Source organism: Myotis yumanensis, unplaced genomic scaffold (assembly GCF_028538775.1).
Source record: "Myotis yumanensis isolate MYYU_CA2020_CCGP unplaced genomic scaffold, mMyoYum1.0.hap1 SCAF_1, whole genome shotgun sequence".
In the NCBI taxonomy this organism is placed as follows: domain Eukaryota; kingdom Metazoa; phylum Chordata; class Mammalia; order Chiroptera; family Vespertilionidae; genus Myotis; species Myotis yumanensis.
This window is the reverse complement of record NW_027223752.1, coordinates 2,162,493-2,176,036: the sequence shown is the minus strand read 5'-3', so window position 1 is coordinate 2,176,036 and position 13,544 is coordinate 2,162,493. Positions and strand designations below refer to the sequence as shown.

Below are 13,544 nucleotides of genomic sequence, written 5' to 3'. Positions count from 1 at the left end.
GATACATCTCCCAGGGCAAGAGAAACAAAGGAAAAAAAATGAACAAACCACATCCAACTAAAAAGCTTCTGCACAGAAACCATCAACAAAATGGAAAGGGAGCCCACCGTATGGGAGAACATATTTGCCAAGGACACGTCTAGTAAGGGGTTAATTTCCAAACTGTATAAGGAACTCTTACAACTTAACAGAAGGGAGGCAAACAATCCAATTTAAAAATGAGCAAAGGACCTGAGTAGACACCTCTCCAGAGAGGACATGCGAGCGGCCAAGAGACAGATGAAAAAATGCCCAAGTCACTGACCATCAGAGAGAAGCGAATGACAACGGTAATGACGTTCCACCTCCCACCTGCAGGAATGGCTGCCATCAACAGTGAACGCACCAGCCGGACAACAAGTCAAAGTTTCTCTCCCAAATCAATTACAAAACATCTCATGGGGCTTGCCCTCCAGGCTTGAACTTGCTTGGGCCCATGGCCTCCCTTTCCCTTCCTCCCCTCTCCTCCCTCTGGGGTGGGAATGCCGGCCCTGGGGCCTTCCTGCCTGCAGCCCCGAGTCTGGGCCACAGCCCTGCAGCTGGGGAGCCCCTGGTCCCAGGATCTCTCACTCTCGTAACTCCCCTGCCTGGTTTCGCTGAGATTTGGGGCTGAGAGGGGATGCTGGGTGGGTTACGCCTGCAGGGGGTGTTGGGATGGGGTATTCTGCGAGTGAGAAAGATGTGACTTTGGGGAGTCAGAGGGTGGACTGCTGTGGCTTGAGTGTGTCCCCCAATTTATATCCTGATGTCCTGCCCGCTGGTACCGCCGAAGGCACCTTCGTTAGGATGATGGCGGGTGTGCTCAGGGAGTTAAGGCGAGGGTGCCCTGGGTTGGGCTGGGCCCCCATCCAGTGTGACTGCGGGTTTGTGAGAAGGGGATGTGGGGACAGACACACACGCAGGATGTGCGGTGGAGGCACGGAGCGCGCCAAGGCCGCAGAGGTGGGAAAGAGGGCCAGCCGCAAGGGACACCCGCCTCCGCCTCCATCTGACCCCAGAGCCCGGCTGGAGGCTCGTCTGTGGTCTAGGCCGTCGGGCCAGTGTTGCTTTCCCAGACGGCCTTCGGACACTGACGGCGCTGTCCTGCGGGCCAGCCCAAGCGTGTAAGAGCCGCCAGCAGTGCTGCGTGACCTCGCGCTGCCTGGGCCCTGCTGGAGCCGCTGCGGCCCACGGGCTGGGCCTCGATGGGATCCACTTCATGGAAACGAAGCCAGAGCCTGGAAGCTGTCAGACTTCCCCTGGGACCCGTGTCCTTTTCCAGTTCTGCTGGGGACAGTCAGCCCGCAGGGCCAGGCTAACGCTCAGGCCTGGACACCCTGCGAGCCCAGGCGGTGCCTCCGCTCCTGGAAGTGCCTCCTCCCAGAGCCGGGCCCAGGGGCTCCTGCCCTGGCCCCTCCCGGGACCCTGGCCCTGCCGGGTCTGCCCGGCCTCCCCCAGGGCGGCCTCTGCCCAGCCCTGGCCACCATAGCAGGCCTGGACGCTGCATGGCCCATGGCCGCCCGGTTGTGCGCCCCTGGCCCCGTGAGCCTCCGACACACGCCCCACGTCCCCTGTGCATGGCTCCTGCCTCCTGGCACCTCACGCCCCGCCATGGCTCCTGGCCTGGCTGCCACCTGCCTTGTTTTGGCCCCAGAGTGGATGGCGCCTCCCCCTCTGTCCTGCCTCCCGGTCAGGCATGCTCTAGACTGGTCACCGGGTCCCACGGACACACCCCAGACACTCGGCGAGGTTGGGACAGACGGAGTGGCTGGGCTTTCCAGGAACGGCGACAGGCAGTGAGGCGCGTCCGGCGGGTGCCCCGGGCGAGGCCCTGCTGACCACGGGGAGGTGGTGCTGGGGAGCCCAGGCCTTCGTCCCCCCAGCTCAGCCTCGTCCTTCAGGCTGATCTGCCCCCACCCAGGCTTGGGCAGAGGACACCCCCCTTTCCCACGCGCCCCCGTCAGAATGAGGCTCACGCAACAGGCGGGTGTGGTTTGGGGTGAAATAAGCCAGTCAATGAAAGAAAAATACCACGTGATCTCACTCATTTATGGATAATAAAGACCATTATAAACTGATGAACAAAAATAGATACAGAGGCAGAGCAGCCTCGAACAGACTGTCAAACTGCAGCGGGAAGGCCGGGGAGGGTTGGGGGCGGGAGGGGCAGGGTAAGAGATCAACCGAAGGACTTGTATGCATGCCTATAAGCATAACCAATGGACGCAAGACACTGGGGGGTAGGGGAGGCCAGGGGATTGTCAAGGCGGGAGGGAAAGGAGACATATGTAATACTCTTTGTAATACTTTAAGCAATAAAACAGAATTAAAAACAAACAAACAAAAAAACCCTCCACGAGGAAGCAGTGTCACAAGAGAACATACATATTTATTTCGAGGCGACAGAGCATACACTGCGCAGCGACCCCGGCCGAGCGTCGGCTGCGGGTGTCCAGGGAAGCAGCTTCCTCACACTGGAAGCTGGAGGCGGCTCAGGGGGGTTATGTACAAGGGCCCAGCGGCAGGCCGGGCCGGGGTGCAAGGCGGCGGGCTCCCCCTCCTTATGTCCACGCTCCTGCCCGGCGGTCACTTCACCTGCGGACGACAGAGGCAGCGTGAGGCACGGCTCGGGGCGGGGCTGGGTGCCCCTGAGCCCCGGCCCTGCAGCCCGCCCGCTCACCTTGAACAGGGTGACTGTCGTGCTGTAGAAGAGGCTGAGCAGGAACAGGACGATGAAGGTGGAGGCCATGGTGTTGAGGTTCTCGAAGCCCTCCTCATCGGCGCTCACCTCCCCCCCTGCAGGGACACAACACGGGGCTCAGTGCTGCACCCCAAAACCCCCTCCCAGGCCACCCATCCTCCTGCTGCCCAGGGCCCTTGCAGTGCTGCCCCCAGGAGGGCAGGGCGGGGGGGAGCGGGGGGCGGCAGCAGAAGCGGAGGGCAGCAGGCAGGGGCCCTGAAGGGCTCAGGCTGTGCCTCAGGTCCGAGCCTGGCGCAAGCTGGGCTCCCACAGCTGCTCGCTGGGAGGCCGGGCAGAGGCCCCTGTCCTGAGAGCCCTGGGTGCAGGGTGGTGACAGCAGTTCACAGACACAGGGGTGGGTGCAGCAGGGCTGGGATGGGGGGACCCAGTGGAGTGCATTCAGGGTCTTGGGTTCTCCTAGAGGAGGTACGGCCAGGGACACTTGGGGTGATGAAGCTGGGAGTGGGGTCTCCTGTGCCCTGCGGTTGGAGGTGGCAGTTGGGGCGGGCACAGGTCTGGGCCCGAGGGACCCTCCTTGCTTCCTCAGTGGGAGTCTCACTCTCTCCTTCTTGGAGTGGAGGGCGAGGGTGGGAAGCCGTGGGGGGCCCTGGCTGGCTTGTCTGCCCCACTAGGAATCATATCTCTGGGACCAAGAGCTCTGACAGACACCCGAGGCTCCGGGCAGAGTGAGGCTGGGCTGGACAGACGGACACATACAGTGGGGTCTGGAGCCCCAACACAGATGGGCCTTTGAGGCAGCATCTGGAGCCCAATACCCCAAAGGGCCAGGAACATGGGGTGTCTAGGGGGCGGCCCAGGAGGCAGTGCCGTCTGCTGGGGACGGAGCCCTGCCTGGGCCCCTGTGCCCCCCACTCCCTGCTGCAGAGGGTCTCTTTCCCCACCAGGTGTGTCCAGGGCCAGGTGTCTGTGGGGCAGAGCCCCCTGATCAGCCTCCCTGCCTCCCGGACACACCGACTACTTCTGTTCACAGGCGGGTGCAGGTCCTGCTGCTTCATCAACAGCCTGGACAGGGCCGGGGTGGCCCCGAAGAGCTGCAGCCCACCTGCCAGGTGGCCCCCTGAGCCCCTGCCCAGGGCCTGGGATGGTACCCTGGTCAGAGTCTGGGCTGGGCTGGCCCCTGGGTGCACCTCCAAGGGGAGACAGAGGACAAGCAGGCTGGGCAGGAAGCCCTGCAGCAAGCGCGGTGCAGAGGCAGGCGTGTGCAAAGGCACCGAGTAACCAGGGTGCACAGGCTGGACATCCGTGTGTGTATGTGTCTGTGAGCATATGCATGTGTGTGCCTGCATGTGCATGTGTCTGTGCAAATGTGTCCATGTGTCAGTGTACACCTGTGCACCCATGACTCATCTGTTTGTGTGAGTGCCCATGTGAGTATGTGACTGTGTGTGCATGTGTATATGAATGTGCATTAACTGTGTGTCTGTGTGCATGCATGCATGTGCAGGTATCTCTGTGTGCATGTGTCTATGCCTTTGCATGTGTGTATGTGTACATGTGCCGGTGTGCCCATGTCCATTGCATGTGTGCCTCTACATCCATGTGCATTTGTACCTCTGTGTGTATGTGTTCATGTATGTGCATGTGTGTATGAGTGTGCACGTGTCAGTGTGTATGAATGTGTAGGTATTTGTGTGTCTGTATCCATGTCTTTGCATGTCTTCATGTTCCCACATCCACTGCATGTGTCTCTTTGTTCATATTCATGCATGTATGTCCATGCCTGTGTGCCTGTGTGCTTCTTTGTGCATATGCCCATATCTTTGCATGTGTCTCTGTGCATACATGTATGTGACACTGTGAACACACCCGTGCATATGTACATGTGTGCGTATATGTACCCATGTGCCTATGTCTTTGCACACATGTGCACATGCGCATGTGTTTCTGTGCCTATGTTCACAATATGTGTGTCTGTGTCCATGCCCATGTATGTGCATGTCTCTGTGTGTGCCTGTGTCCATGTGCCTGTGTGCCTTTGTGGGTATCCTTATCTGGGCATGTGTCTGTGTGCATGCATGCATGTGTGCACATGTGTTGTGTGCCAATGTCCACAGCATATGTCTCTGAGTCCATGTGTGCATATCTGTTTATGTCTGTGTGCATGCATGCATGTGTCTCTGTGTGTGCATGTGTGCATGCGTGTTGTACACCCATGTCCTGTGAGCCCATAGCAGCAGTGGAGAGGCGGGGAGCATTGCCACTGTCTGCTGTGAGCACTCTGTAGGGGCTCAGGGCTTTGAGAGGCGAGTGGGAAGCCAGTGGGTGAGGCAGGGGTGGGGGCAGCACAGCCGTGGCCCCAGCAGGCAAGAGCATTGCTCACTCGGACCAGCATCTTTTGAACGGATCTTTTTATTTCTAGTTTTTATAGAATGCAACACCCCACCCCATTGACACAGCCAGTTTGCATACATGCACACACAGTGACAGGTCAGCCAGAGGCTCCGGACCGCCCTTGAGGGGCAGCCCGGGGTCAGTGGCAGGTGCTGGCCACGTCAGACATGACCAGGGACACGTTGTACAGGGTGGGTTTACCGGTGGACTTGTCCACGGTCCTCTCGGTCACCGAGTACGGCAGGGCCTCGTGGGCCACGACGCAGGTGTAGGTCTCCCCGGCGCTCCATTCCTCCTCACTCACGGTCAGGATGCTGTGGGCGAAGTACAAGCCGGGGGCCTGGGGCTCGGGCACGGGGGCGCTGGTCACATACATGTCGGAGGACACGGGCTGCCCTCTCTGCAGCCACTGCACATGCACGTCTGGGGGCGAGAAACTCTTCACCAGGCAGGTGACCGAGGCCGACTCCCGCAGGCTCAGCTGCTCCCGGCTGGGCGGCTGCACGTACACCGAGGGCATGTGCTTGGCCATTTCTGTGGGGAGAGGGTGGGGTGAGCTCAGGTCAGGGGCAGGGAGTAGAGGGCATGTGTGTCTATGTGTCTTAGTGTATGAATGTGCAGGTATCTGCGTGTCCGTGTGCATATGTCCATGTGCATGCGTCTCTGTGTCCATGTCCATGTGTGCATGTCTGTGCGTGTGGGCCTGTGTCCATGTGCATGTGTGCCTCTGCTCCCGGCCTGCCATGGGGTCCAGGCTCTGGATGCTGTGCGTGGGAGGGTCTGGGTGGCGGGAAGGGCAGGGAAGGCCTACCCTTGGGCTTGAAGATGGTGTGCTTCACTGGCGAGGGCAGGTCCGTGTGGGACACCGTGCAGGTGAACTTCTCTCCCGACTCCCAGTCCTCCACGCACACTGTGGCCTTTCCTGTGGCACTGAAGGTGGCGTTGGGGTGGCTCTCGGAGATGTTGACGTGGGTTTTCACCTCCTCGCCATTCTGGCGGGTCCAGGAGATGCTCAGGCTGTCATAGGTGGCCAGGTCTGTGACCAGGCAGGACAGCGTGGCCTCCTTGGTGAGGAAGATGCTGGCGAAGGTCGGGGGGATGGTGAAGACTCGGATGGTGGACGAACCTGGAACAGGAGAGGGGGTGGAATTAGGCCAAGGCGTCGACTTGGCCGAGCCCTTCCTGGACACTAGGGTCCAGCCGGAGGGGACACTGGGCCTTGTCCGACAAGCGGCCCCGAGTGGCCCTGCGGGGCCCCCTCCCCGCCCCTGGCCTCTCCGGGAAGCCAAGGCTCGGGGAGCTGCTGGCCTCATCAGGGGCAGGGTCTGCCGACCCGAGTGGACACCTGTGTGTTGGGGGTCTCCGCCCTGGACCCTCGGGGCAGGACCACTCACTGGGGCCGCACATGGACGACACGTTCTTCTGGTAGATCAGCCCCTGGTGCTCCACTTGGCAGGTGAACACCATCTGGCTGAGCCAGTCGCTCTCGGTGATGGTCAGCCTGCTGGTGACCCTGTAGGTCACGGGGTGGGCTTTGCGCTCGACCTCTGGGCTGTCCGTGACGAAGCCGGAGTTCAGCCGCTTCCCCTCCTTCAGCCAGGACACCGCGATCTTCTTGGGGCTGAAGCCCGTGGCCTGGCAGATGAGCGTGGACGTGCGGGGGCCCGAGCCGGTGAAGGAGTCGCGGGGCGGGATGAAGACGTTCACGTGGGGGGGCAGCGGCTCGCCGCCAGCTGCAGGGAGGGGACAGCGTCAGCCAGGCCGCCCGCCCCCCTCGCCCGCCTGCCCGCCAGGGGGGAGGCCCCGCTCACCTTGGAGGGGCACTTGCACTACTTTTTCGTTGCTGGAGTGTGTGACCTTGCACGTCACATACTCGTCCGTGCCCTGGAGGACGTCGGCGCTGGGCAGGAGCAGCTGCGAGCTGGCCGTGTACTTGCCTCCCCACAGGGTCTGTGGGAAGCTCTGGATGTCCTGGTTGCTGATGGCGGTGGAGTTCTTAAATTTCCAGGAGAAGGTGACGGGGCTGGGCAGGAAGTCCTTGGCCAGGCAGCCCATGGCCACCAGGCGCTCATCGGACAGGGCGTTCCCGCAGGAGACGAGGGGGAAGACGTTGGGGGGAGACGTGCTCGCTGAGGACCCGAGCGGGACAAAAGAGAAAGGGGCGTGAGAGGATGACTTCCCAGACTTGGCTGGTCAGGCCCCGTCGCCCCTCAGTTGCCCCCGTGGGGCAGGCAGTGTAGCAGGCCGGAACCCTGGCCAAGGCTCGGGTCTGGGGAGGCTGCCACGGCCCCCACCCACAGGAGCCGGCTCTGAGCCTGGGGGGATGAGAGTGGCTCTTGCTGGAGCGGCAGGTCTGGCCCTTCCTCCCCCGGCAGCGCTGTCCCCAGACGCAGAAGCACGTGCACCCAGATCCCGGCTCACACGGCCCAGGCCCAGTCCAGGGCCGCCTTCCCTCTCAGCACTGCAGCCGTGCTCAGCCCCAGCACCCAGAGCCCCAGGCAGCGGCCAGAGAGAGAGGGGCCCCTGCAGGCCCAGCCCTCACTGCCTCGGCTCTGCCACATGGAGCCCAGAGCTGGGTGTCCTGGGTCCAAAGGATGGTTGTGTGATGGGGGAACGAATACAGACTCAACTAGACACTAACTCAGCTCACCCAGCTCAGCTCACCCAGCTCAGCTCACCCAGCTCAGCCCAGCTCAGCTCAGCTCACCCAGCCCAGGCAGCTCAGCTCACCCAGCCCAGGCAGCTCAGCTCACCCAGCCAAGCTCAGCCCACCTCAGCTCACCCGGATCACCCAGCTTAGCTCACCCGGCTCAGCTCAGCTCAGCCCAGCTCAGCTCAGCTCAGCTCAGCCCAGCTCAGCTCACCCAGTTCAGCCCAGCTCAGCTCAGCCCAGCTCAGCCCAGCTCAGCCCAGCTCAGCCCAGCTCAGCTCACCCAGCTCAGCTCACCCAGCTCAGCTCAGCTCAGCTCACCCAGCTCAGCTCAGCTCAGCCCAGCTCACCCAGCTCAGCTCACCCAGCTCAGCTCAGCCCAGCTCAGCTCAGCTCAGCTCACCCAGCCCAGCTCAGCCCAGCTCAGCTCACCCAGCCCAGCTCACCCAGCTCAGCTCAGCTCAGCTCACCCAGCCCAGCTCAGCTCACCCAGCCCAGCTCAGCCCAGCTCAGCTCACCCAGCTCAGCTCACCCAGCTCAGCTCAGCTCAGCTCACCCAGCTCAGCTCAGCTCAGCCCAGCTCACCCAGCTCAGCTCACCCAGCTCAGCTCACCCAGCTCAGCTCACTCAGCTCAGCTCAGCCCAGCTCAGCTCACCCAGCCCAGCTCAGCCCAGCTCAGCTCAGCTCAGCTCACCCAGCTCAGCTCAGCCCAGCTCACCCAGCTCAGCCCAGCTCAGCTCAGCTCAGCTCACCCAGCCCAGCTCAGCTCACCCAGCTCAGCTCAGCCCAGCTCAGCCCAGCTCAGCCCAGCTCAGCTCACCCAGCCCAGCTCAGCCCAGCTCAGCTCACCCAGCCCAGCTCAGCTCTGCTCACCCAGCTCAGCTCAGCTCAGCTCAGCTCACCCAGCCCAGCTCAGCCCAGCTCAGCTCACCCAGCTCAGCTCACCCAGCTCAGCTCAGCTCAGCTCACCCAGCTCAGCTCACCCAGCTCACCCAGCTCAGCTCACCCAGCTCAGCTCACCCAGCCCAGCTCAGCTCAGCTCACCCAGCCCAGCTCACCCAGCTCAGCTCAGCTCAGCTCAGCTCACCCAGCCCAGCTCAGCTCAGCTCAGCTCAGCCCAGCTCAGCTCACCCAGCTCAGCTCAGCTCAGCTCAGCTCAGCCCAGCTCAGCTCAGCTCACCCAGCCCAGCTCAGCTCAGCTCACCCAGCTAAGCTCACCCAGCTCAGCCCAGCTCAGCTCACCCAGCTCAGCTCACCCAGCTCACCCAGCTCAGCTCAGCTCAGCCCAGCTCAGCTCACCCAGCTCAGCTCACCCAGCTCACCCAGCTCAGCTCACCCAGCTCAGCTCACCCAGCCCAGCTCAGCTCACCCAGCCCAGCCCAGCTCAGCTCACCCAGCCCAGCTCAGCTCAGCTCAGCTCAGCCCAGCTCAGCTCAGCTCACCCAGCCCAGCTCAGCTCAGCTCAGCCCAGCTCAGCTCACCCAGCTCAGCTCAGCTCAGCCCAGCTCAGCTCAGCTCACCCAGCCCAGCTCAGCTCAGCTCACCCAGCTAAGCTCACCCAGCTCAGCTCACCCAGCTCAGCTCAGCTCAGCCCAGCTCAGCTCAGCTCACCCAGCCCAGCTCAGCCCAGCTCAGCCCAGCTCAGCTCAGCTCACCCAGCTAAGCTCACCCAGCTCAGCTCACCCAGCTCAGCTCAGCTCAGCCCAGCTCAGCTCAGCCCAGCTCAGCCCAGCTCAGCCCAGCTCAGCTCACCCAGCCCAGTTCAGCCCAGCTCAGCTCAGCTCACCCGGCTCAGCCCACCTCAGCCCAGCTCAGCCCAGCTCAGCTCACCCGGCTCACCCAGCTTAGCTCACCCGGCTCAGCTCACTCAGCTCAGCTCAGCCCAGCTCAGCTCAGCTCAGCTCATCCAGCCCAGCTCAGCCCAGCTCAGCTCAGCCCAGCTCAGCCCAGCTCAGCCCAGCCCAGCTCAGCTCAGCTCAGCCCAGCTCAGCTCACCCGGCTCACCCAGCTTAGCTCACCCGGCTCAGCTCATTCAGCTCAGCTCAGCCCAGCTCAGCTCAGCTCAGCTCAGCCCAGCCCAGCTCAGCCCAGCTCAGCCCAGCTCAGCTCAGCTCACCCAGCCCAGCTCAGCCCAGCTCAGCCCAGCTCAGCTCACCCAGCCCAGCTCAGCCCAGCTCAGCCCAGCTCAGCCCAGCTCAGCTCACCCAGCCCAGCTCAGCTCAGCTCAGCCCAGCTCAGCTCACCCAACCCAGCTCAGCTCTGCTCACCCAGCCCAGCTCAGCTCACCCAGCTCAGCTCACCCAGCCCAGCTCAGCTCACCCAGCTCAGCTCAGCTCAGCCCAGCTCAACTCAGCTCACCCAGCCTAGCTCAGCTCAGCTCAGCCCAGCTCAGCTCAGCCCAGCTCAGCCCAGCTCAGCTCAGCTCAGCCCAGCTCAGCTCAGCTCAGCTCACCCAGCCCAGCTCAGCCCAGCTCAGCCCAGCTCAGCCCAGCTCAGCTCAGCCGCCCGGAGCAGCCCAGTTAGCCCTGCTTAGCCCCGTGGTTCTGGTCAGAAAGGCTCAGACCACCCGACCTGCTCACCTTAGTGGAAGCATCTCACCCCGGAGTTCTGTGCAGCTGGGCTCAGTCCGGGTCAGTTCCTTCCCGGGGCCTCTTCCTGCCTTTCACCCCTAATACGCCCGCTCCCACCCCGGGCCCTGCTCCCGCTGGCGTTAGGCCCTCAAGCAGTGCCAGTCACTGCCCCTCAGCAGCCTGGTTAAAGCACCCCCGTTCGCTTTAAGTCAGTAAACATCGGTGGGGCTCGGGGAGCACTGGATGGGAGAGTGGCTCCCCGCCATGCGCCCCAGCGTCAGCCGCCGGCTCTAACCACGTTCCCTCCAGAGAAAAATCATGGCTCAAAATGGCCAGGAAATGCATTTTTCTCATCTCGCCACCTAAACCCTGCTCCGTAGCACAAGGCGTGGGCCACTTTCTAATGCGCGACAATGACCTGAAGACCGAAGCTGTGCTCACAACTTAGGGAAAGGCAACAGGGCGGGCTTGTCCGAGCCACACCGTCCGCAGCCGGGAAGGTACGGGCAGCACTGGCCACTTTTCCCTGGAAGGTTCTCTGGGGAGAGGTCACTGGGAGGGACCCACACAGGGCAGCTCGAGGGGTCACACACACAGGCTGTCTGCCTCCACTGGGCACCAATGGTCCCAGATCCCCCTTCAGGTGGAGGCAAAGCTGTCACACCCTGTGGCCCAGGGGCTGGCAGCGGCAGCCCCTCTCACCACACCTGCCGGTCACTCGAACGTCCCGGGGGAGGCGGGGAGGCCTTTGTCCTGCAGCAGTTCCTCCAACTCCACTACTCACTCACTCGGGACTAGGATTTGGACTCGGTCACTGGGGACGCGGGAGAGCGGCCGGCTGGCGGTGGAAGCCGGGGCTGCACCTCCTGGCCTGGGGCTCGGCCGCTCTCAGACCCTCCACCTCCACCCCAACAAGTTCAAGTCGAACGCGCCCAGCTCCTTTCTGCCGGGAGACCTGACGGGCTTCCTCTTAGTGCACAGACCACGAGGCTTCACTGAGCCAAGCCGGGGCCATCCCACACAGTTCACCTGCAGTCTGTCCTCAGAGGCACACTTGGAAATCGGTCTGGAAACAAGGCCACTTTATCAGAAATCGCAAAGTGCCTCTTCCTCACGGAGAGAAAACACTAACTTAGACACAGGACAGTCCCTGTGAAACCGGGCGGGGGGCGGGGGGCAGACGGCGCGGAGAATGACCACTGGCAGGGCCAGCGGGTTAAAAATAGGCACATGGGCCCCGGTAAACGGCCCTGGGCGGTTTCATGTCTCACACATGTTACTTTGAAAATGAATATAAATGAGAAGCTGGTAAGCCAAGTCCGGAAAGCGAAACCCAGATGCTAAAAGAGGAACTCCTGGTTCCCGCGCCTCCGCCTTATCTCAGAGCTCAGCCACCAGGTGTTGTTTTGCTCCAGCGACACGTTTAGATTTGTGGGCAAAACCCCCGAAACCACGTCTCAGCACCAGAAGCTATAAATGTGTCAGCCGTGTTTCCTTGCCTCCGAAAATAGACTCTGGCCGGCGGCCCGCTTCCGGCCGCGGGCTGCAGGTGCGCGGCCCCAGCCACCGCCGCCACAGGCTCCGCTCCATCCGAACAACCCTCAGCTCAGTGAAAAATCATCTATCTTTGTCAAAACTCAGCCCTGACCCTTCCTCTCTGTAAAAAAATCAATAAAATATATTTTAAAAAATTAAAAAAACAAACAGGAGGCAGCTGATCGATGTCTCTCTTTTATCGATGTTTCTAACTCTATCCCTCTCCCTTCCTCTCTGTAAAAAATCAATGAAATATATTAAAAAACAAACAAAATCTCAGCCCTGAATCGGGGCCCACAGCACCCAGTCACCGTTTCTCAGCCAAACTGGCACCACTATCAATTCCAGAAAGACACGATTTCCAATTATTAATTAAATAATAAGATGAAAAAAAAACACCTTAGTGTCCTTGAAAATCTCTCACATTTTAAAGTCACACTTTACTTGCCCTGGCCGGTGTGGCTCAGTGGATAGAGCGTCGGCCTGCGGGCTGAAGGGTCCTGGGTTCGATTCCGGCCAAGGGCACATGCCTGCCCTGGTTGCGGGTTTGATCCCCAGTGTGGGCTGTGCAGGAGGCAGCTGATCAATGATTCTCTCATCATTGATGTTTCTATCTCTCTCTCCCTCTCCTTTCCTCTCTAAAATCAATAAAAAGTATATTTAAATAAAAATAAAAACAAAATAAAATGAAATAAAATAAAGCCACACTCTCCCCAACCCTGTCTTTCCACTCGGCAAGCAAAGTGTTTCCTTGGAGAAGCTGCCTCCCTTGTCTGAGCCCTCGGGCCTCGGCCCCATCCCGGCCACACAGCCCTCCTCGCCAATAAAGAAGTCTAAATACAATCTGGCAATTTTTAAATTAAATTAAAAAAAAGTAATGGACTTGAAAGAAATTAGATTATAGAAAAGTAAAGGACTTGAAAAGAATGAGAACTTGCCTCCTCGTTCTGAGGACAGTGTTCCCCTGAGCCGCCTGCTCCTGGTTCTGCAAACACCCGATTCTGACCGTGAGAATGTCCCGCGGCCCCGCTGGCCCTCGGCCGGCCTGACCGCTCGCCCCGGCACGGCCCCTCAGGCCGGCAGCCTCTTTCAGGGGCTCAGTGACTCCCAGACAAGTGCGCTATTTCAGTCTCCAAAAGGCGCCCGAAAATCAAGAGGCTCTGAGGTCCCTGCGCCCCGGCCCCTGTCCTCCCTGGTCGGCCTGCCCAGGCCCCGGCCGGCCGGGGGGACACGTCCGGAGGCCCAGCCACTGGTGCCCAGAAAGACCCACCGAGAGGAGCAGAAAAGAAAGGCCCGAGAAGGGCCACGGTTCTTACCTGAGGAGACGGTGACCAGGGTCCCCTGGCCCCAGTAGTCCATACCGTAGTAATCACAACGGTGCAATCTCCATCATCACCCCACAAAAACGGGGGCGCTGGCCCGGCATCGCCGGAGGCTGCCCGGGGACCTGCACTGTCTCCGGGCGCCATGGGGAAGCCGACCACCCAAGTCCCTGTGGTCCGGAGGGTCCTGAGCCCCTCAGCCAGCTGGTCCCCCAACCTGGCCCCGCGAAGCCGGATCCCCGGCTGCCCGGCCCTGGGCCCTGAGCCCACAGCCCTGACTGGGACTCACAAGTCCCAGCGACGGACCGGTCACCCGCCCAAGCGGGCACGGCGGAGCCCACGGAGCCGGGCAGGG

General features: G+C 61.3%; 4 gene segments (V, D, J or C); all 4 read right to left on the bottom strand.

The window, feature by feature from the left end:
* The window catches only part of LOC139008756 (Ig delta chain C region membrane-bound form-like), a 33,008-nt gene extending 19,831 nt beyond the window's left edge, over positions 1–13,177 (bottom strand). Inside the window, exon 1 of the C gene segment in view lies at positions 11,361–13,177.
* LOC138999217 (Ig alpha-1 chain C region-like) overlaps positions 1–13,544 on the bottom strand; it is an 89,818-nt gene that overhangs the window by 72,678 nt on the left and 3,596 nt on the right.
* LOC139008765 (immunoglobulin gamma-1 heavy chain-like) overlaps positions 1–13,544 on the bottom strand; it is a 56,009-nt gene that overhangs the window by 42,200 nt on the left and 265 nt on the right.
* On the bottom strand, positions 2,388–13,260 carry LOC139008751 (immunoglobulin heavy constant mu-like). The segment is given in 7 exon segments: positions 2,388–2,613; positions 2,699–2,814; positions 5,312–5,644; positions 5,922–6,236; positions 6,505–6,843; positions 6,922–7,239; positions 13,184–13,260. Coding segments are annotated over 7 exon segments (1,473 nt in total).